This window comes from Coregonus clupeaformis, chromosome 6 (genome assembly GCF_020615455.1).
Source record: "Coregonus clupeaformis isolate EN_2021a chromosome 6, ASM2061545v1, whole genome shotgun sequence".
Classification (NCBI taxonomy): Eukaryota; Metazoa; Chordata; class Actinopteri; order Salmoniformes; family Salmonidae; genus Coregonus; species Coregonus clupeaformis.
The window spans coordinates 14,410,613-14,431,508 of NC_059197.1; the positions used below are offsets into that span (position 1 = coordinate 14,410,613).

A 20,896-nucleotide genomic window follows, 5' to 3' on the forward strand; every position below is an offset into this window, starting at 1 on the left:
GCCCGTGGCAGGTCATTGGTAAAAATAGAAAAGAGAAGAGGGCCTAGAGAGCTGCCCTGTGGTACACCACACTTTACATGTTTAACATTAGAGAAGCATCCATTAAAGAAAACCCTTTGAGTTCTATTAGATAAATAGCTCTGAATCCACGATATGGCAGAGGTTGAAAAGTCATAACACATGGTTTTTCTACAACAGGCTATGGTCAATAATATCAAAGGCTGCACTGAAATCTAACAGTACAGCTCCCACAATCTTCTTATTATCAATTTCTTGATAGGTCTGCTGTTAGAACCAGTAAAGGCCGCTTTACCACTCTTGGGTAGCGGAATTACTTTGGCTTCCCTCTAGGCCTGAGGACAAATACTTTTCTCTAGGCTCAGATTAAATATATGACAGATAGGAGTGGCTACAGAGTCATCTACCATCCTCAGTAGCTTTCCATCTAAGTTGTCAATGCCAGGAGGTTTGTCATTATTGATCGATAACAATAATCTTTCCACCTCTCCCACACTAACTTTACAAAATTCAAACTTGCAATGCTTTTCTTTCATTATTTCTTTTTTTATGCATGAATACGATGGCTCATTGTTCGTTGTTGGCATTTCCTGCCTAAGTTAGCCCACTTTGCCAATGAAGTAATAATTGGCAACATCAAGTGGTTTTGTGATGAATAAGCCATCTGATTCGATGAAAGATAGAGTTGAATTTGTCTTTCTGCCCATAATTTCATTTAAAGTACTCAAAAGTTTTTTTCCATCATTCTTTCATTGATCTTGGCTTCATAATATCATTGATCTTGGCTTCATAATACATTGTTAAACATTTAATTAATATAAGACAAAGTAAGATTCCAAAAGTAGCCGATGGGCAGAGCTCAAGCAGATGGGCCCAGATAGCAGAGGGGTCATCCGCATAGAAGAGCTCAGTGAGCAGAGTGAAACTGTATCATTTGTGGTATATCCAACACAGGTGTGGAGGGTCACCTGCTTGTGAGAATCACCAAAGTGAACTACCTGGATTTCACTGGTGTATTTACACAGGTAGTTCTCTGCAAAGTCAATATGCACGATGATCTCCTCTTACCGCAGATTCTCTTTTAATTCTCTCAGTTTGGAGTATTGGTGTCGAATGTTGTACAGTTGTTTCCCCAACTTCTCTGTCAATCCTTTGGAGAAGTCCTGCAGTGTGCAACACACCGTTTCTTTTACTGTCAAATGTACAGTGAACTTCTCCATGTTTCCCTCTTTGTTTTTCTTCTCTCTCTTCAGCTGTTTTTCCACTCAAACCACCATGTCTGCTCACTAGCATCATAGTCAGATGTTTAAGCTCTTTTGCTTGGCAAAGGGACACTCTCTGTACATGCACTCTTTTTTCAGGTCCACAAAGACTCAATAAGGTTCTCAATGTTGCTGCAGCTGATCACTTTGTGATACTGTAGTTTGTCCGCCATGAACTGGAGGTTGCCGTGGGTTTTGCTGAGGCATGTGTCCCTATCCTGGACTGTTGGCTTGACAACCCAAAAAGGACACATTTTGTAGATTTTCATCTCTGAATATTCCCTCTTAAACTTCTGATAAAGGTTCTGAATTATGCCATTCAAGAAGCGCTTCTGCTTGTTTTTCTTGTTCCTTTTTCCCTGTTGTTGTTCTACTGTTGTCATCATGTTCATAGAATCTAGTGATTTTCTCTTCTGTGGCTGTGCTAATTCTGTTACACTGTTTTTTCCTGGAGTATTGAAGACTTGTTGGCCTGTTTTCTTTTGCCCTCATTGCTTTTGCTGAAAATCCAAATTCTCTGTTTGCGGCTTTGACCAGGCCATACTTTCTGGTATGTTTCTGGATGTTGCCTCTGAGCATTTTTTAAGCCACTTGTTTGTCCTTGGCACTGCACATTTTTTGATAATTTTGCTTTAACTCTGCTATGATGGCATTTTGAAACAAACGTTTTCTTCATTTGCTGTTTTGTCTTTGTCTTTGGGGAATCTTGTCTCTCCATTTTCTTCATCAGTTGATAATATATTTTTTTGTATTTCTCTGCTTTCCATAAAGGTTTATCAAGTTTGACATTTGTCATGCAAAGATCTCTGTATGTTTTTGAGCGACCTCTTCCAACCTTTTTCCTTCCAGCAAGTATTCGACTTCTCATTCCTGTTGCAGACGATGAGGAAGGTAAATTTACAGGGCATGCATCAGGGGCAGGTAAATTAGGGGCAGGTATGTTGGCCTCATGTTCTGGCTGCAAGTCATCTGGTGACAGGTGGTGTGTTGCCTGATAGGTAGGTCTCCATTGCAACTGTTCTCTTTCAAGTCTGTCTTCTATTCTGTTGGTTGCATTTCCATTGCCTTCTCTTGCTTCTTTGTTCTCGCTTTGTAAGCTCAGAGATAGATTTCACTTCTCCCTTCTCTTTTTTCTTCCAATATCTCTTCCTGTCTTTTTGCAGATGCTCCTGGTATCGTATAGGATACTTTTTTGTTTTGTTTCTATGTCTGTGACCTCTGTGCTGTTTTATGTGGCATCTTCTATAAACAAAGAAAAATACTACTTAAGTTTTCAACTTGTGCACAACTTGGAGCATTTTCTAAGTTAAATGAATTTAAAACATGAATTAAATGAGCCTAAAGTAAATAAAGTAAAAATAAATAAAAACTAATAACATAATGAATTGTTTTCAATTCCACCACGATCTGTCATTTCCACCACAGTTAAGTTTGTGATGGAAATGACTGTGATGGAAATAACGCTTCTACAGTTTTTGGAGAAAAATGACAGACTGCTAGCATGCTTTGGCCAGTATTACAGCTAGCATATAGTTGATTCTAAATACATAAAATAAAAGTTTTTTTCTAAATTCTACCACAAATTAAAGAAATTATACCCTGTTTGGAAATTACTGACAATAAAACTATGTTCTACACAAGCAATATTTTAAAAAGTCTAAAAGTATTTGGTTTTACATATACATAAGTATCAAAAGTAAAGTATCAATAATTTCAAATTCCTTATATAAAGCAAACCAGACAGCATAATTTTCTTGTTTTTTAAATTTACGGATAGCCAGGGGAATGCTCCATCACTCAGACATAATTTACAAACAAAGCATGTTTTAGTGAGTCCGCCAGATCAGAGGTAGTAGGGATGATCAGGGATGTTCTCTTGATAAGTGCTTGAATATGACAATTTTCCTGTCATGCTAAGCATTCAAAATGTAACGAGTACTTTTGGGTGTCAGGGAAAATGTATGGAGTAAAAAGTACATACTTTTCTTTAGGAATGTAGTGAAGTAAAAGTAAAAGCTGTCAAAAATGTAATGTAAAGTACAGATACCCCAAAAAGCTACTTAAGTAGTACTTTCAAGTATTTTTACTTAAGTACTTTACACAACTGGTTAGTTAGCCTACTTTGAGGATACCAATAATAGTATATGTGTGGCCGACACACAAACAATGGTGAGAGTCCACCATCTACTGGTAATTACGAAAATTGCACCCACAAGGAGTGGGCCAAAGGTTTCCAAGACACAGGTAGTACTGCTGTAAAAGCATAACAGAATTCAGGACAAAATTACTAAAGAAATCTGCATTAAATCAGTCAATTCCATTAGTACTGCTTGAGGAAAAATGAAAGTAGGACCAACCCAGAACATATGGAAAAGCCTTTTGCAAGCCATGCTGTTTGCTCTAGAGCTAATGGTGCTCCAGAACATCAGGAGGCACTGCTCACCATAGAAAGGTTCACAGGAGGTTAAACTCTCCCAGGAAAAGTAGAGAATAAGAAAGAGGTCTACAGGTGCAGTTCTGTGAGATATGGATTAACACTTCAAAGAAGAGAACATACAGCTGGAAAAGAAAAGGAAAATTAGTTAAGAGAAGCTGTTGGCCAAATAACAATCGTTCATTCATCAAGCAGACCTATAATTACTCTTCAATTTGTTTCGACCAATAGGACCAAAGTAAATGGTTAGGGTGCGATGATCCAAATTGTATTATTAATATGTAATACACTGGCTGTAACACTTGTAGACTTTGAACATTAAATCTAAAAGCAAACCATCATATCCTATTATCTAAAACAGTCAGAACATTTATACAGTAGAACAATCATTGAACAAGACTTGGTAGTATGGTAACGCAAGACTAGCATGTTTGCGACTATATAGCCAGAGACATATAGAGATCTGTATGTACAGTAGCTCTGCCTACAGCTAACACACTCTTGACCTCTGAGTTGATAAAAGTTCAAGGTAAATGATAGAGGATAAGGAGGCAGTGGAGTGGATAGTGTAGTCATACACTGGTCGTAACAATGGTGAATATCTCAGAATTAGACAACCAATACAGCTGGTGTCACAAAGGCAGGCATCACTCAATAGAGCGGAAAAAAACAATATACATGATTCTCTTTATTGCAATGCAAAAATAACAACTGTCCCTATAATCCCACATCGTTCTGATGACTAAATGCATTGGGTCAACATTGAAAAACAGAAGAGGCATACTAGTATCAGTGTGCTTATGTATAAGATAAAATATTATATAATCAAACCCAAAATGTCAGTGCAACAGATTCTCACACCCAGATTCAGGGCAGGTGTCTTCCAATCCCTCTCCTGACAACGACTCAAATATTATGAATAGTACATAGTGATTCAATCCAAAGCAAAACAGAAAATATTCCAATATTCTCAAAACATTCAAATTTAAGGTGGACTCCAATTTGCATGATCAGGATAATGCAGAATTCCTTAAAATAGGTCAACCTGAAATAGTATGAGCAGTGTAATAAGTAAGATTTTATCACTTATGTAAGATTATAATGACCAATACCCAAATGGTAACTTATGATAACATCTTCCAGTTGAAATTCCTTCCTCTTTCATAGGGCGTCTTGTATTTGTGTACCCATTCTGTTGATTGATGTATTAGTGGAGTCTTACAGTACATAAAAAAATTAAAAAAGGCATACAATCATCAATTCTATACTATTTAAATTAAATGATTACAGTATTATTACAATTGTATTATTACCTTGTTCTTAACCCTAAAGACCCTGCTGCGGCTTGTAGGTTAGTGTATGTTTAACTTTCCTAAATATCCCTATGAAGGACATCATTCCAAAATTCACTTTGTTTTTCAAAATAAATGACCAGCTTCAAGGTAGAGTTCAGTAGATCAATAGGCTATCTGAAGTCAATATACATGTATTAGTTAAGTGTATACAGCAAGGATACTGGCCTACTACATAACAGCAGCAAAGCCAGTCGTAGTTCATTTTCTAAAGCATACAAGTCAAGTTTGATTCTCTCAAGCAAAAACAACCCAAAATGGTTTCATTCATCCATTCAAGTCCATGATCAAAACGTATCTTAACAGCTGTTTGAAAGGCTGATAAAGGTTGAAGAATGAGTTCCTGAATTGTTGGGTTCATTCAGCAGACACACTCATCTTTTCCCTTCTTCACCAGATAAATGCAGCAGTTGTACTGTTCCACAGCATGTGAACAAATTTGGGTTTCTAGGCAAGGTGGGAAGGTTTTAGGACCCACAGGTCCAGACAGAGACCCAACGGGTTGCGGCCCGTCTGTCTGACCTACTCTACACAGAGATGGAGCCCTCTCTGAAGTTGGTCTTCCCTATGAGAACATTGAGTAGTGTGGCTCTCCCCTCTCGGGTCTCCTTCTGTGCCTCTTTTATGATGTCATCCAGCTTGTCCTCGTCCTCGCGACCAATGAGGGTGCCCTTGCCGCCGTAACCGTCTGCAACTATGTGGTAATCTAGGGAAGAGGAAAATAGAGACAGCATGTTGGATGTGTGACATGACATCCAAACAGATGACATGGGCCAACAGAGACATTGCATGTGTGAGTATGGGCACTAGAGATCCCCAGTATGGTGGCAGTGGGGTTACAGTAGGCCAACATAAAGACCTGTGAAGGCCAGGCCACAGGCCACGTTGCTGCCCAGGATGGGAACCTGCTCCCTGGAGATCTGGCTCCAACAGGCATCGTTCCCCACCAGAGCAATTACTGGTGTCTGGGAGAGAGAGGGACAAAGCAGATTAACTGGTCGGAATGCAAGATTAGTTAGCTGATAAATTGGTCTGAATAGTGAATTGGTTATTACTGTACCTTGTGTCTGGTAAAGGTGTCAAATTCTGCAACACTGTATCCCAGGGATCCATCACCATAGATGATCCACACCTTAATGAGAAACTTAGTCAGCTAAACTCAACCAAAACCATATATGTTGTTTCATAACATGAACAAAAATGACAAACCTAAACCCCTATAAAAACAGTGATCGATAAAGCCTGCTAGGTATTCTACTTTACCTCTGACTCAGGTCGACACAGCTTGGCTCCCAGAGCAAACCCTCCTCCAACACCAAGGGTTCCAAATGCTCCTGTTAGAATGACGAACAACATTAGGTAATCATCCATTAAAATATCAAGAACGTCCAGGGTTCAAATTCAATAAACAAGTCCTACTTTTTTTTTTATTGTACTTGTTAATACCTCTCTTACTCAAGTGACTATCCTATAACACATTTCAAAACATATTTTGTAAAAATAAAATAAAACTCATAACACTGTCCACTGAGGATCCTAACCTGGATCCAGCCAGCGGAGTGGGCCCCTTGGTCTCATGATGTAAGCAGCACTGCCCACAAAGTCGCCCCCATCCGCCACTATGATGCTGTCGTCAGCCATCAGCTCATCCACACGGTGCAGGACACTCAGGGGGTTCAGGTGGCGGTCCGTCTTCTCATCAGCCTTCCCCCTGCATGGAAAACACACTTTCACAGGGAACTAACACACCCTTTACTGGCTATGGTTGGTGCACTAGATGTACTGACTGTAGTCATTTGTATGGAGGCTTTCTGCCCAACTGGCTGAATGAATTCCACAACTGTACCGATTAGCCTTCTCTTTGGTGACATCTCCTGCTTTGAGACTCTGTGGCCAATCCTCAGGACATTTGTGGCCCTTGAGGCCATCGGAGAGGCGGAGTAGGAAGGAGCCTGCATCTCCTAAAAGACAGACAGAAATGTGAGTCTCCACAAGACCAAATAGCCCAAAGAGGTAGTGGCAGCATTATGTGAAAGCAAATAACACTTCTGATTGGACAATTCAGTCATCAGTACCAACCCTGAATGGCCACAGTGGGCTTCCAAAACATGTCAGAGTTCTTCAGAAGTTGAGTCTTGTCTCTGTTGACAGCAATGATCTTGCTGCGCCTGTTCAGCACTCTGCCATAGCTTAATCGGAAGTCACATACAGTTCCTGCAACACATACCACCATTGTGAGACAGCCTCAAAGACACAACAACTGTATGAAGACAAAACTTATAGGTGGCAGTTTGTGTCTCACCTGCTAGCAGCACAAGGTCTGAGTCCTTTAGGGCGTCCCTCCTGTTCTGTCTGATGTGCAAGGGACTGTTCCTACCCAGCATGCCACGGGACATTCCACCCAGGAAGCAGGGGATACCCAGGGACTCCAGGGCCGCCCTGTAACAGGACAACTATATGAATTGGCATTGAATGGACCAGAAGTCTGCTGATGTCTCGTGTAATATAAATGTGGTTGTTGAAATACCTGATGTCGTCTGCAGGTGTTGGAGGTAGTGTTGCCTGGCTCCCCAGTAGGATTACAGGCTTCTTGGCTCTGCTAACCAGCTCTATACACTTTTGTACCTGATGACAAATAAATAGAGGTTGAGCCACAAGGGATACATAACAAACATACCTTCATGTCTATTGGAAAACTGTAACTGGCTACAGTACGAACTGTCGGCTTAAATTAAGCCTTTCTCACTGTTGTTAGAGAACGACTGAGGGCTAGAGTTAGTCTTGCCTGATCGTCTGTGGCCTGAGGGATGTGCACTGGGAGAGGGGACACGTCTCTGGTTTCCCAGGCTCCAGCAAACAAGTTATTTAGGTGATTGTGGAGGTACCTTATGGAAAAAGATATACAGCATCTGTTACTTTCACAAATCACAAGGGATATGTGAAAGCATGGTCAAGCACAATCCTGCTGATTACTTACCAAGTGACAACTTTCCCCATTATTCCCTTGGGAGGGTTTTTCACTCCGAACTCTTTGGACACTAGGTGGAAGGGGTAGAGTGTGTCGATGGGGAACTCTATGAACACAGGGCCTGGAGTTCCAGACTGGGCGATGGCCAGGGCCTTCCTCACCGTGGGGGCGATCTCCCTCACACTCCTCACCGAGGCGCAGAACTTACACAGCGGCTTGAACAGGGACATCTGGTCAATGTCCTGCAGCGCTCCTCTACCCTGCACAACAAAAGTTCACCAAGAGGTCAAACCTCCACAATGGATAGGGGGAATCAGATGAGAGAGTGTGCTCACCCACAGTCACACAACTCTACAGTGCAAGATAATGGTATTTTGTTGAGTATAACTTGCTGGTGTAGCGTGACCTTAGCTTTAGTGTTAATGTTAGGACTAGGGTACCACCCATGCAGCCACACCAGTAAAAGCCCTCAGACACTCACCTGAAGTAGTGTTCCAGCAGCTCCCCCCAAGAGAAGCAGTGGAGACTCGGCCATCTGAGCGTTCTTCACTGCTGTGACTGTGTTAGTCAGGCCTGGGCCAGCAGTCACTGCAGCTACACCTACAGTGCCTGTTGGAGGGAGAATCACTGACAGTGTCAATGCTACAGTATGAACAAATGAGTAGACTATAGCGCACTAAGCAAGTTAAACCAGTCCCGGACGGTTCAGATAGACACCGACAACTGTAATGCAAGGTATTTGGGATATTATAGTAGGTCATTTATGTTACTTATTTACCAGAGAGCCTGGCTACTGCGTCAGCTGCAAAAACGGCAGTAGCTTCGTGCCTGGTGTCCACGATGCGGATGCCCAGCTTCTCGCAGGCCACCAAGATGGGTGAGATGTGCCCCCCCACCAGGGTAAAGACAAACTTAACCCCATGGGCACGCAGAACCTCTGCCACACTCTCCCCACCATGGCGAGGGCTCTGGGTCTCAGTCTGGGGGAAGAAGTAGAGGACTCAGGCAAAGGATTGAACAGGCAGACCTCAAATCGGGGTCATGGACTGTGAATATTAGATTTCATTAACTGAAAAGTGTTGTCGTAAACTAGAAAAGGCCTATTGGTTATTTATCTATTACTACAGTATCTTGTAATTATCAATAAACTGCATATTGTCCTAGTAGGCCTAATGCTCCTTATGTAGCCTATTGTATGACTTCTGAAGAACCTGCACTGTGTCGTCATGGCCCTTGTGTTAGCCACAAGGCAGTTAAGAGTTCTCTCACATGCAGCAGGGTTACCTTTCACCTACTAAGTTTTAGAGTTGAGACAGCAAGTGAGCAGGCTGACGCCAAGTTAAAATGTAACATTGTTTACACGAAACAAACTTACCTTATGAAACAACTGATAAAGTAAGCCAAGTTTATACGCTACAAATACTAGTCCTCCGATGGCAAAACCAACAGAACACCCTAGCGCGGTGGCAATCTCCATTTTCAAGCGACGGCAATGTGTCAAAATAAAGCAGTAGCCAATATTTTATCCTGATCGGATAACTCTCCAGTTTAGGCTGCTGTTCATCAAAAGTACAACCTAGTAGCAGTACAATTTATAGACAGGCATTTCAAATGCACCATTTACTAGCACACTGTACAAGAAACGCGTGGAAAACCATAATCCACCCGTTCATGCAATGAAACTAATCACCGTATTTCGATTTGAAATGACCGATGATTGCTATTGCTCACTGTCGACACGAAGTTCCGCAAATGTCGCAAAATGGCAAGTTATGGTCAATATCGTAGTGGTCCGCAAGTACTGGGAAGGTGAATAAGAACAGAGGAAGGGAGAGCGATAACTGGGTCGAAAATCTGTCTTCTCCAGCAGGTGTTTTTATTTTTTTTGCTTCGGTTTTCTTCTCTCACCAAGCGTGTTTTTGTATGGGTGTTCATTGAGCCCCACACTGGAGGTGTCATAATACCCATAAAACCTAGCAGTCAAACAGGAAAATGGTTCCATTCATTTTTCCCATAGGGGATTTTAGAAACACTTAAAAATATGGGCTGTGTTTCGTGTAGGCTTACCCTGGCTTGACACTTTGATAACCATGTAAATCTCTCTCCAACAAGGTGACTTTTATCAATATATTTGTCTCTATTTACTTTCAGATTCGAAAATGCTAATTTGCGTTCAAGTAGACATCATGCAAAACTACAAATCCCTGCAAGCTCCTGCACCCTAATCTCTAGCTGACACCTTTGCTAACAGGTATTGTGTCAATTTAAAAACTTGCACAAGACAGTTCACAGAATTGTCCATTTAAAGAAATGTATGCAATTTATTCATTGCTACATTTATCTAACATTAGTTCATCCAGAGATTCTTACCTTTGCCTCGATTCGGCAGGCTTGTCCAGATCATTGAGCTACAGTGTGGTCCTCTGTAGCTCGATTGGTAGAGCATGGCGCTTGTAACGCCAGGGTAGTGGGTTCGATCCCCGGGACCACCCATACGTAAAAATGTATGCACACATGACTAAGTCGCTTTGGATAAAAGCGTCTGCTAAATGGCATATTATTATTATCATGGCATTTGTGGTTCTTTATGATAGACACATTAGCAGCTAATTAGCATTTTCATTTTTGGGGGGTAAATACAGGCGAATATATTGATAAAAGTCTCCTTGTCCTAGAGAGATTTACGTGGTGATCAAAGCGTCACGCCAGGGTAAGCCTACACAAAACACAGCCCTTATTTTACATCTTTCTAATATCCCCTATGGGAAAAATGAATGGTAGAAAAACGACTGGAACCATTTCACTGTTTGACTGCTAGGTTTTATGGGTATTATGACTCATACTGTGGTACTCTATGAGTGTCGAATTTGGTTAACAAAAAATTGCATGGCTTATTTGCTGTGTGTGGCTTATTTGATTGAATAGATGTTTCCAAAACATAAGGTTGTTAAGAGTGTACCGATATACTGTAAGTAGGACACGTGACATCCCGGCAACTTTGAGAAAAAACACTTAATATCAGAGTTGTGCCTCCTCATCAATAGTTACCACAGCCACAAAGTCATAAACCTCGCCCATTTCCAGAATGTATCTTCTTAACAATTTATTTTAAACCCTAACCTTAAATTAAGACCCCCCAAAAATGTTTGTTTTCATTAATTCTTATGATATAGGCATACTGACTACAATGCAGAGTTAAAAAGTAAGAAAAATTAGCAAAAGAAATCCTAATGAAATAGTAACACAATAGAATAACAATAACAAGACTATATAATTTACAAGGAGTACCAGTACCGAGTCAATGAGCAGGGGTAAGAGGTAATTGAGGTAATTTAGGTAGTATGTACATGTAGGTAGGTGTAAAAGTGACTAGGAAAATCAGGATAGAAAATAAACAGAGGTGAATATAATGGATAATCTGTGATAAAAATATATAAATCAATGATATACAAGCAATTCATCCAATAAAAAGCCCCCATACACGAAGGGGCATGCCAGATTGGTATTATCCTACTGTAAACTACGTTCTTCTCTTTAATAACCTTATAATAATTTATGATAAAGAAAAAATAAAATGTCCTGTCCTGAAAATATTGTAGGTTAATGTTTACACATTAATAACTGGATCTTTACCATTCAAGATGAGCATAAGATGCGCTACTAACTATATTGTGTTCATGTACATATATAAAAAAATACATTTTTTGTCAACCTAACAGCGAAATTATGCATAACAGTACTCAAGACACACATACTGTATATGTGCATTCAAGTGGTTTGTTTATTCATCTATATTTCATTTTAGATGGACAATAACACTGCCTATCCGGGCAACTAGAGTAAGGCACTGAAACTGGAATGTTTTACACACCTGCATTTTACCTTAAGGATCTTGGAACTTTGTTGTACTTTATCTCTTCCATCTCACCTTTCTTTGTTGTAATAGTCTGCATTCCGCCACTCAAGGTCTTGTCTTTCAATGTATGTAACTTGCCTTATGACTGTGCTCTAGGCTACATAAAAAGACATGTCTATCATCACATTCAGTGATAGACCCATCCCATAACAAAAAAAACTACTTTACATACAGTACATAGTGTTAAGGTAAGCATAGCTTTTGTATTTTACCATGTTATTACTATGTTATAAGATTTTACTGCGTCATCGTTTTATTTAAAATATGTATAATTTCAAAGCAGAACACAAAATGGATGTTTGTATACATCAATTGTTTTTCCATGATCAGGATTTTCAACAAATACTAATTTGTCATCAGCTTTCTGTTCCTCAAACACGATGATCTAAAATAATGAAAACAAGTAAAACAGGGATCCATTAAACAAACTATTCTAGCCAGTTTATGTATCAATGTCTTGATTTGAGGATAAACTGTACAAATAAAGGCTGATACACACTTTATAAGAATACATGGTACTGTAAACATGAGAACAACTTCTGAAAACACATCAGAAGACTAGAACCCTATATCTATTGGAATTTAAAGGAGCTTTTTTTAGTTCTACCTGATTATTTCCACTTTTAAGCCAAGGTCCAGGGAGGTAAAGGGTTTGCTGGGGACCGATGGACCAGTGGCGTCCAAGATTCTGCCCGTTGATAAAGACCACTCCTTTACTCCAGCCCTGTGGATGGAAACACTAATCAGTGACTTGACAATCAGAGTTTAGAGTTTCTCTGGGAACTTCTTTCATCACTATGTGTTTCTGATGAGGGATGGGCCTACTACCATATACACCAATAAACCAGAGATAGCTCTACCACACTATACAAATAAACCAGCAGGGATACAGTATGGACAGGTGGTGCTCTCTATCATAACCACAGAGCCTGTTGGGCTGCTTTACACACAGGCAGTTTGATGAAGGTGTCTCTGGGATGGCCGTCCACATACAGCCTGCCCTGGAAGAACCCTGGGAAGGAAGGCTTCTGGGGGACTGAGTTCCACTGGCTTGCTGCACTCAGTCTGAAACATGGGAGGAGATCACCCATTTAAACAAGATGTGGCAGCATTACAATATGAATCATCTAAACTTTAAAAGGTCAAATGCAGACATTTTTATCTCAATATGAAATAATTTATGGGTAACAATTAAGGACCCTGCTGTGATTGTTTTCAATTAAAAAATAAACAAAAATAGCTTCTTAGCAAAGGGCAATTTCTCAAGCAAGAATTTTGTTAGGACTGTTTGGGAATGGTCTAAGTGGGGAGGGACAAACTGAAAATTAGCTGTCATTGGCTGAGAGGTTTGGAACTCTTTCTTATTGGTCTATTAACTAATTTACCGCATGGTGATATCACCATGGAAGGCCAAAACTCCGTCCCACCAAAACAGGCTGAAATTTCAGGTGATCTTTTCAAACAGCTCTTACACTAAAAGTGCATTATGCTAATTTTCACAATATTATTGCAACCTCAGTGTGGAAATATTTACAGTACCAGTCCAAAGTTTGAACACACCTACTCATTCAAGGGTTTTGTCTTTATTTTCTACATTGTAGAATAAGTGTGAAGACATCAAAACTTCACATATGGAATCATGTAGTAACTAAAAAAAGTATTAAACTATTCTAAATATATTTTAGATTCTTCAAAACCACCCTTTGCCTTGATGACAGCTTTGCACACTCTTGGCATTCTCTCAACCAGCTTCATAAGGAATGCTTTTCTAACAGTCTTGAAGGAGTTCCCACATATGCTGAGCAATTGTTGGCTGCTTTTCCTTCACTGCGGTCCAACTCATCCTAAACCATCTCAAATGGGTTGATGTCGGGTGATTTTGGAGGCCAGGTCATCTGGTGCAGCACTCCATCACTCTCCTTCTTGGTCAAATAGCCCTTACACAGCCTGGAGGTGTGTTGGGTCATTGTCCTGTTGAAAAACAAATGATAGTCCCACTAAGCGCAAACCAGATGGGATGGCGTATCGCTGCAGAATGCTGTGGTAGCCATGCTGGTTAAGTGTGTCTTGAATTCTAAATAAATCACAGACAGTGTCACCAGCAAAGCACCCCCACATCACACCTCCTCCTCCATGCTTTACGGTGGGAACCACACATGCAGAGTAGGGGTGGGCAGTATACCGGTATGAACCGGAATACCGGTATGACTTTATGCCATGATCTGGATTTTGCCATATGGTGCCTATCATGATAAATGAATAAAATAAGGCGTTTTTGTTTCGTTCAAAATTTCAGTCGAGTGATACAGTCTAGTGGGCTAGTTCAAATTGTTTATCTTTTACTAAAAACATAGCCTTAAAAACTAGAAGCATGGACATTACACGCAATCTGCCTGCCAATCAGTCAACAAACAAGCATGCACAACTGCAGAGTAAGCGAACATTTAGTGAAGTAAACTCCTTTCGTTAGCAAAAGTGTCCGAAAATCAAGCATTGAGGATGACTGAAGACAAAGAAAATAAAGCTATGGAGGTTGATTTGCAGGACGACGAAGCATTGGTTCGAAAAAAGGGGGCCTCCTCTGTCATTTGGAATTGGTTTGGCTTTAAGATATCCGACCTCGACCAACAAACAGTAGTTTGTTGTGTAAGTTGTGTCAACGCATTGTGCCAGCCAAAGGCAAACAGTACTGTGTAAGTTGTGTCAACGCATTGTGCCAAAGGTGGAAACACCAGCAATCTTTTTCACCACCTGAAAACCCTGCATGTGCACGAATATGAAGAATCTACCAGAATGCGTGCAACAAACCCCCGGAGCAGCGGAGCAAGTCCCAAGACCTCTTCAAGCCAGACCCGCACTCAGCTATCACTCAAGGCATCATTCGTTAGTGGTACTTCCTATGACAAGAAGAGCAAGAAGTGGAATGAGATAACGAGTACAATTACGTATCACAAAGCGAAAGACATGGAACCAATTCAAACGGTGGAGAAAGACGGTTTCAGAAAGTTGATTCGAACTCTAGACCCAAGATCCCGAGCCGTAAATACCAGAACTCTACACAGAATGTTGGTACAGAGTTGCCAACCAAATCCATTACGCTGCATTCTTCTCTACCACCGCCGACATATGGTCAAGCTGGACCACAGAGCCATACATTAGCCTCACGATTCATTACATTGACGACAACTGGATGCTGTAAAGCAAATGCCTTCAAACCTCTTATTTCCCAGACGACCACACCGGATAAATAATTACAGCTGGGCTGAGGGAGGCACTTTCATCTTTGGGCTTGAAAGAGTCTCGTCAAGTATGTACAGTGAGGGAAAAAAGTATTTGATCCCCTGCTGATTTTGTACGTTTGCCCACTGACAAAGAAATGATCAGTCTATAATTTTAATGGTAGGTTTATTTGAACAGTGAGAGACAGAATAACAGCAAAAAAATCCAGAAAAACGCATGTAAAAATTGTATGAATTGATTTGCATTTTAATGAGGGAAATAAGAATTTGACCCCCTCTCAATCAGAAAGATTTCTGGCTCCCAGGTGTCTTTTATACAGGTAACGAGCTGAGATTAGGAGCACACTCTTAAAGGGAGTGCTCCTAATCTCAGTTTGTTACCTGTATAAAAGACACCTGTCCACAGAAGCAATCAATCAATCAGATTCCAAACTCTCCACCATGGCCAAGACCAAAGAGCTCTCCAAGGATGTCAGGGACAAGATTGTAGACCTACACAAGGCTGGAATGGGCTACAAGACCATCGCCAAGCAGCTTGGTGAGAAGGTGACAACAGTTGGTGCGATTATTCGCAAATGGAAGAAACACAAAAGACCTGTCAATCTCCCTCGGCCTGGGGCTCCATGCAAGATCTCACCTCGTGGAGTTGCAATGATCATGAGAACGGTGAGGAATCAGCCAAGTACTACATGGGAGGATCTTGTCAATGATCTCAAGGCAGCTGGGACCATAGTCACCAAGAAAACAATTGGTAGCACACTACGCCATGAACGGCTGAAATCCGGCAGCACCCGCAAGGTCCCCCTGCTCAAGAAAGCACATATACAGGCCCGTCTGAAGTTTGCCAATGAACATCTGAATGATTCAGAGGAGAACTGGGTGAAAGTGTTGTGGTCAGATGAGACCAAAATCGAGCTCTTTGGCATCAACTCAACTCGCCGTGTTTGGAGGAGGAATGCTGCCTATGACCCCAAGAACACCATCCCCACCATCAAACATGGAGGTGGAAACATTATGCTTTGGGGGTGTTTTTCTGCTAAGGGGACAGGACAACTTCACCGCATCAAAGGGAAGATGGAGGGGGCCATGTACCGTCAAATCTTGGGTGAGAACCTCCTTCCCTCAGCCAGGGCATTGAAAATGGGTCGTGGATGGGTATTCCAGCATGACAATGACCCAAAACACACGGCCAAGGCAACAAAGGAGTGGCTCAAGAAGAAGCACATTAAGGTCCTGGAGTGGCCTAGCCAGTTTCCAGACCTTAATCCCATAGAAAATCTGTGGAGGGAGCTGAAGGTTCGAGTTGCCAAACGTCAGCCTCGAAACCTTAATGACTTGGAGAAGATCTGCAAAGAGGAGTGGGACAAAATCCCTCCTGAGATATGCTGTTACGGATACAGGTATCCTGTGTCCTGTGTTTTTCTCTCCTTCTGCCCTAATCACAGGTGTCCTGTATGTTCCTGATTGGTGGTCGTTGAGGTGTCTGCTGATTGGACAATCAGTGAACATTCCTGTGCATTGCACCACCTGTTACTCGTTTTTTCAATCACACATCCCATTATATAAAAACCAGTCACTTGTGTTTGTTGTGAGAGAGAGAATATTTCCGTATGTGAGTATGGACACTGTGGTGTCCTGTTTTGGTTTACTCACTAAGTTGCTGGTTACTCTGGTTGGTAATTTTGTTAGACCACTGTTTTGTATGTGAGTAATGGATACTGTGATGTCCTGTGTTTAGAGTACTCAGTAATTTGCTGGTTACTCTGTTTGGTAACTATTGTGTGTTTCTGGGAAAAGGGGAGTTTGAGCTAGCTGCCCTTGGGCATACATTTCCCGTAGAAAGAACTGTCTATAAACACTAGTTAGACCTGAGCGGACCACCCCTGTACTTTTGTATGATTAGCAGTAGTTTAGCGGTTCTTGAGGCAGGCAAGATCAGTTTAGGGGTGTTTTTACACTATTGTTTCATTTCTTGGGTCCTGCTCAGCCCTTTTTTCCCAAACCGTTACCGTGTGTTCAGAAATAAACCATTTGTGTTTGACGGTAGTTCATGGTTGTTGTGTCATATTTGTTCTCACTATTCCATGCCACACTTATAATTTACATGAATTATGTTACGGGTCTCATGTCCATCACCCTAGACGTGCAAAGCCACGGGGTTCGTAACATAAAGTGGGGGCTCGTCCGAGATCTATCCCATGCTACTCATGCAAATTAGTAAGTGTCTGGTTCAGTGTTGAGCTTGGCAGCTGTAACTACCTGTTTTTTTTTGTGTGTTCAGTATTCGACGGCTCGTGTTGCTAATTTAGGATGGCTACTTTTGAGTTGGATGCATTTTTGGAAAACCCTACGTGGGAGGTTTTTGATAATTGCTGTAGAGTGGATCTACAGGCTTTGGCTGACCACTTTTCTGTACCCATACCGAGGGGTTTAGTGAAAGCAGAAGTTAGGGAAGTAGTGCTAGCGATATTGTTGAACGAGCGAGTGCTTGAGTTACCGCCGCCTGAGTCTGCTGCTCCTGTAGGGGATGTGGTTGCTGTTCCTGTAAGCCCATCAGTGTCTGAGGACGAGACTAAGGCTCCAGCCACATTGCCCCGTTATGACCCACTCTCCCCACTGACTGACAGTGATGCCAGGAAGGATGTCCGCTCGACACAGCTCCAAATGGAGGCGGAAGAGCGGGCACAAATCAGGCTAGACAAACTGGAGACGCGTAAGATGGAACTGGAGACGCGTAGGCTTGATCAAGAACTGGAGACGCGTAAGATGGAACTGGAGACGCGTAGGCTTGATCAAGAACTGGAGATGCGTAAAATGGAACTAGAGGCAGAAACAGCGAGGTTAGTCTCTGCTCATACTATGCCTGCTAGTGAGCCATCCTCACCAGCTGTGTCGTCTGCTACGTTTGATATTAGTAGGCAGATCACCTTGGTACCTGTGTTCAGGAGTCAGAGGTTGATTCCTATTTCAGTGTTTTTGAACGTATAGCAGTAGCATTGAAATGGCCCAAAGAGGTATGGTGCCTATTACTTCAGTGTAAACTAACAGGTAAAGCCCAAGAGGTTCTGGCAGCGCTACCTCTTGAAGACAGTTTGAATTATGACGTGGTCAAAGCTACTGTTCTTCGTGCCTATGAGCTTGTTCCTGAGGCGTATCGACAGAGATTTAGGTCTCATAAAAAGTCTCCTACTCAGACTTATGTGGAGTTTGCTAGAGACAAAGGAAATCTGTTTGACAAATGGCACAGTGCTAGTAAAGTAACTGATTTTAACTCTCTACGGGAGTTAATCTTGTTAGAAGAGTTTAAAAATTGCTTACCCGAACGCATTGTAGTTTATCTGAACGAACAGAAAGTATCCTCACTGTCGGAAGCGTCTGTATTGGCAGACGAGTTTGTGTTGACGCATAAGAGCTTGTTTTCGGCTCGTCGGAGGGCAGGGCTGCGGAGTTGCTAACTTTTAGTCCTAGTCGACCAGCAGTACATCCAGCACGCCCAAAAGATGTGCGTCACTGTTTCTATTGTCATAAGGTGGGACATATGGTTAATGATTGCTTTCTGCTAAAACGCAAACCGGGATGCCTCAGCACGCCAGGCCGCAACGGGTGTTGGGCTGATTCGTACGGTTGTAAGGCCGGAATCAAGACAGAGGCCTCATACTGAATGTGGTTTGAAAGTCCCTGTCCCAGATCACAGTTATGAACCGTTCATTTTTGAGGGGTTTGTTTCTATATCAGATGACGAAGCGTCTCAGCGTCCAGTTAGAATCCTCAGAGATACTGGTGCGGCGCAGTCGTTCATACTATCTGATGTGTTGCCCTTGTCTAATAATACATATTGTGGTTCCAATGTGTTAGTACAAGGAATTGAAATGGGATTTGTCCCAGTGCCATTGCACTTTGTGAACGTACACTCTGAGTTAGTCAGTGGATTGTTCAGAGTGGGCGTACGTCCTATGTTGCCAGTAAAAGGTGTGACATTTATAATGGGCAACGATATTGCCGGAGGAAAGGTGATACCGTATTGGAGGTATTGGATAAAAGTGACCAGTCTCTCTCCGAGGAGCTGGCACAGGGTTATCCAGATGTGTTCCCGCTTGTGCTGTCACACGTGCTCAAGCACGACAAGTGGGTGAAGTGATAGATTTGTCGAACACGATTCTATTCAGAGAGTGTGACCCAGAGGATAGTTCGGATGCTACCTCTGGTAAGCTGGTCAGTCTGACCAACAGCCCAGAGAAAGGAAGAAGGATGTGGAACTTGTTGCTGAGGCCATACAGTTACCAGTTACTCGTGAGCAGCTGATCGCTAACCAACAGGTTGACATTAGCCTGGCTAAATGTTTTTCTAGTGTTGTCTCAGAGGAGGAGCTAAAGAAGAAAAACATGGCATACTTCATTGATGGTAATCTCCTCATGCGTAAATGGACATCCCATGTTGACGCTGGCGGAGATTGGAATGCTGTTTACCAAATAGTGATTCCTACAGCCTTTCGACAAAATGTTTTATCCCTCGCTCATGATCACCAGTGGTCCGGACATCTGGGAGTCACCAAGACTTATGATCGAGTTTTGCGACATTTCTTTTGGCCTGGTTTAAAGCAAGATGTGGCTCAGTTCTGTCGGACTTGCCACACCTGTCAAGTAACTGGGAAACCGAACCAGGTTATTTCCCCGCGCCTCTTTGTCCCATACCGGCCATAGGTGAACCCTTCGAACATGTGATGGTTGATTGTGTTGGACCATTACCAAAAAACAAAATCTGGTAACCAGTTTATGTTGACAATTATGTGTGTGGCCACCAGGTACCCAGAGGCCATTCCTCTGCGAAGGATTACTGCTCCGGTGGTGAGTAAAGCGTTGATCAAATTCTTCTCAACTTTTGGGTTACCTAAGGTGATACAAACTGATCAGAGTACGAATTTCCTTTCTAAACTTTTCAAACAAGTGTTAAAATCCTTGTCAGTGACACACCGTGTGTCAAGCGCATATCACCCAGAGTCTCAGGGTGCGCTTGAACGTTGGCATCAGACCCTGAAGTCTATGCTCCGTAAATATTGCTTGGAATCTGAGAAAGATTGGGATGAGGGAGTTCCTCTAGTTTTGTTTGCTGTCCGTGAGACAGTACAGGAATCCCCTAGGGTTCAGCCCAGCTGAACTGGTGTTTGGACACACCATGAGAGGACCTATGAAAGTCCTTAAGGATCAGTTTTTGTCACAAGAGTTGTGTGTGAAAGAAAATGTGTTGGACTACGTTAGTCGCTTTCGTGAGCGCCTACATGCTGCCTGTGCTCTAGCAAAGGAAGCGCTGTCTTCCTCACAGAAACGGATGAAACGACACTATGACACACAGGCTGTTTCTCGTTCACTGCAGCCAGGTGACCAAGTTCTTGTATTGTTGCCTGTGCCAGGAGCGTCATTGTCAGCACGTTTCTCTGGTCCTTATGTCATTGAAAAGAAACTGACTACGTGATACAGACTCCTGATAGAAAACGCCAATCTCGTGTGTGCCACGTTAACATGTTGAAGACATACCACACCAGACCCGTCACTCAGGTAGACAGTCCAGAGAAACTGGCCGAGTCGGCTGTCTCTATTGCTGCTACGGCTGTAGTGGGAGGTCATGTTAATGATGTGGACGGAGATGGTTTGGAGTTGCGCAATACTCAACAGCAGTGTGCTAGATTGCCCAATTCAGAGATGCTGCTGTC

At 42.1% G+C, this 20,896-nt stretch overlaps 2 protein-coding genes across 3 annotated transcripts in view; both read right to left on the reverse strand.

Annotated features, from left to right (window-relative positions):
* Positions 1–4,382: 4,382 nt before the first annotated feature.
* Positions 4,383–9,972, reverse strand: LOC121567765 (2-hydroxyacyl-CoA lyase 2). The gene is made up of 14 exons (XM_041878024.2): positions 9,410–9,972; positions 8,813–9,014; positions 8,516–8,643; positions 8,044–8,294; positions 7,852–7,951; positions 7,594–7,691; positions 7,369–7,505; positions 7,146–7,280; positions 6,913–7,027; positions 6,608–6,777; positions 6,330–6,400; positions 6,127–6,198; positions 5,926–6,031; positions 4,383–5,772 (listed from the first exon to the last, which is right to left on the reverse strand). Exons 1-14 carry the CDS (start codon positions 9,509–9,511, stop codon positions 5,594–5,596), a joined length of 1,866 nt encoding a protein of 621 aa, XP_041733958.1. The 5' UTR covers positions 9,512–9,972; the 3' UTR covers positions 4,383–5,593.
* A 1,825-nt stretch (positions 9,973–11,797) lies between these two features.
* Positions 11,798–20,896, reverse strand: part of glb1l2 (galactosidase beta 1 like 2) — a 30,318-nt gene continuing 21,219 nt past the window's right edge. Inside the window, exons 17-19 of one of the 2 annotated variants that reach the window (XM_041878020.2) lie at positions 12,901–13,015; positions 12,558–12,674; positions 11,798–12,335 (exon numbers count right to left, since the gene is read on the reverse strand). In XM_041878020.2, the coding sequence (XP_041733954.2) occupies positions 12,225–12,335; positions 12,558–12,674; positions 12,901–13,015 (343 nt within the window). In that variant the 3' untranslated portion in view covers positions 11,798–12,224. Of the gene's footprint in view, positions 12,336–12,557; positions 12,675–12,900; positions 13,016–20,896 lie in introns of those variants that run through there. The other variant, XR_006001161.2, reaches the window with a different exon arrangement.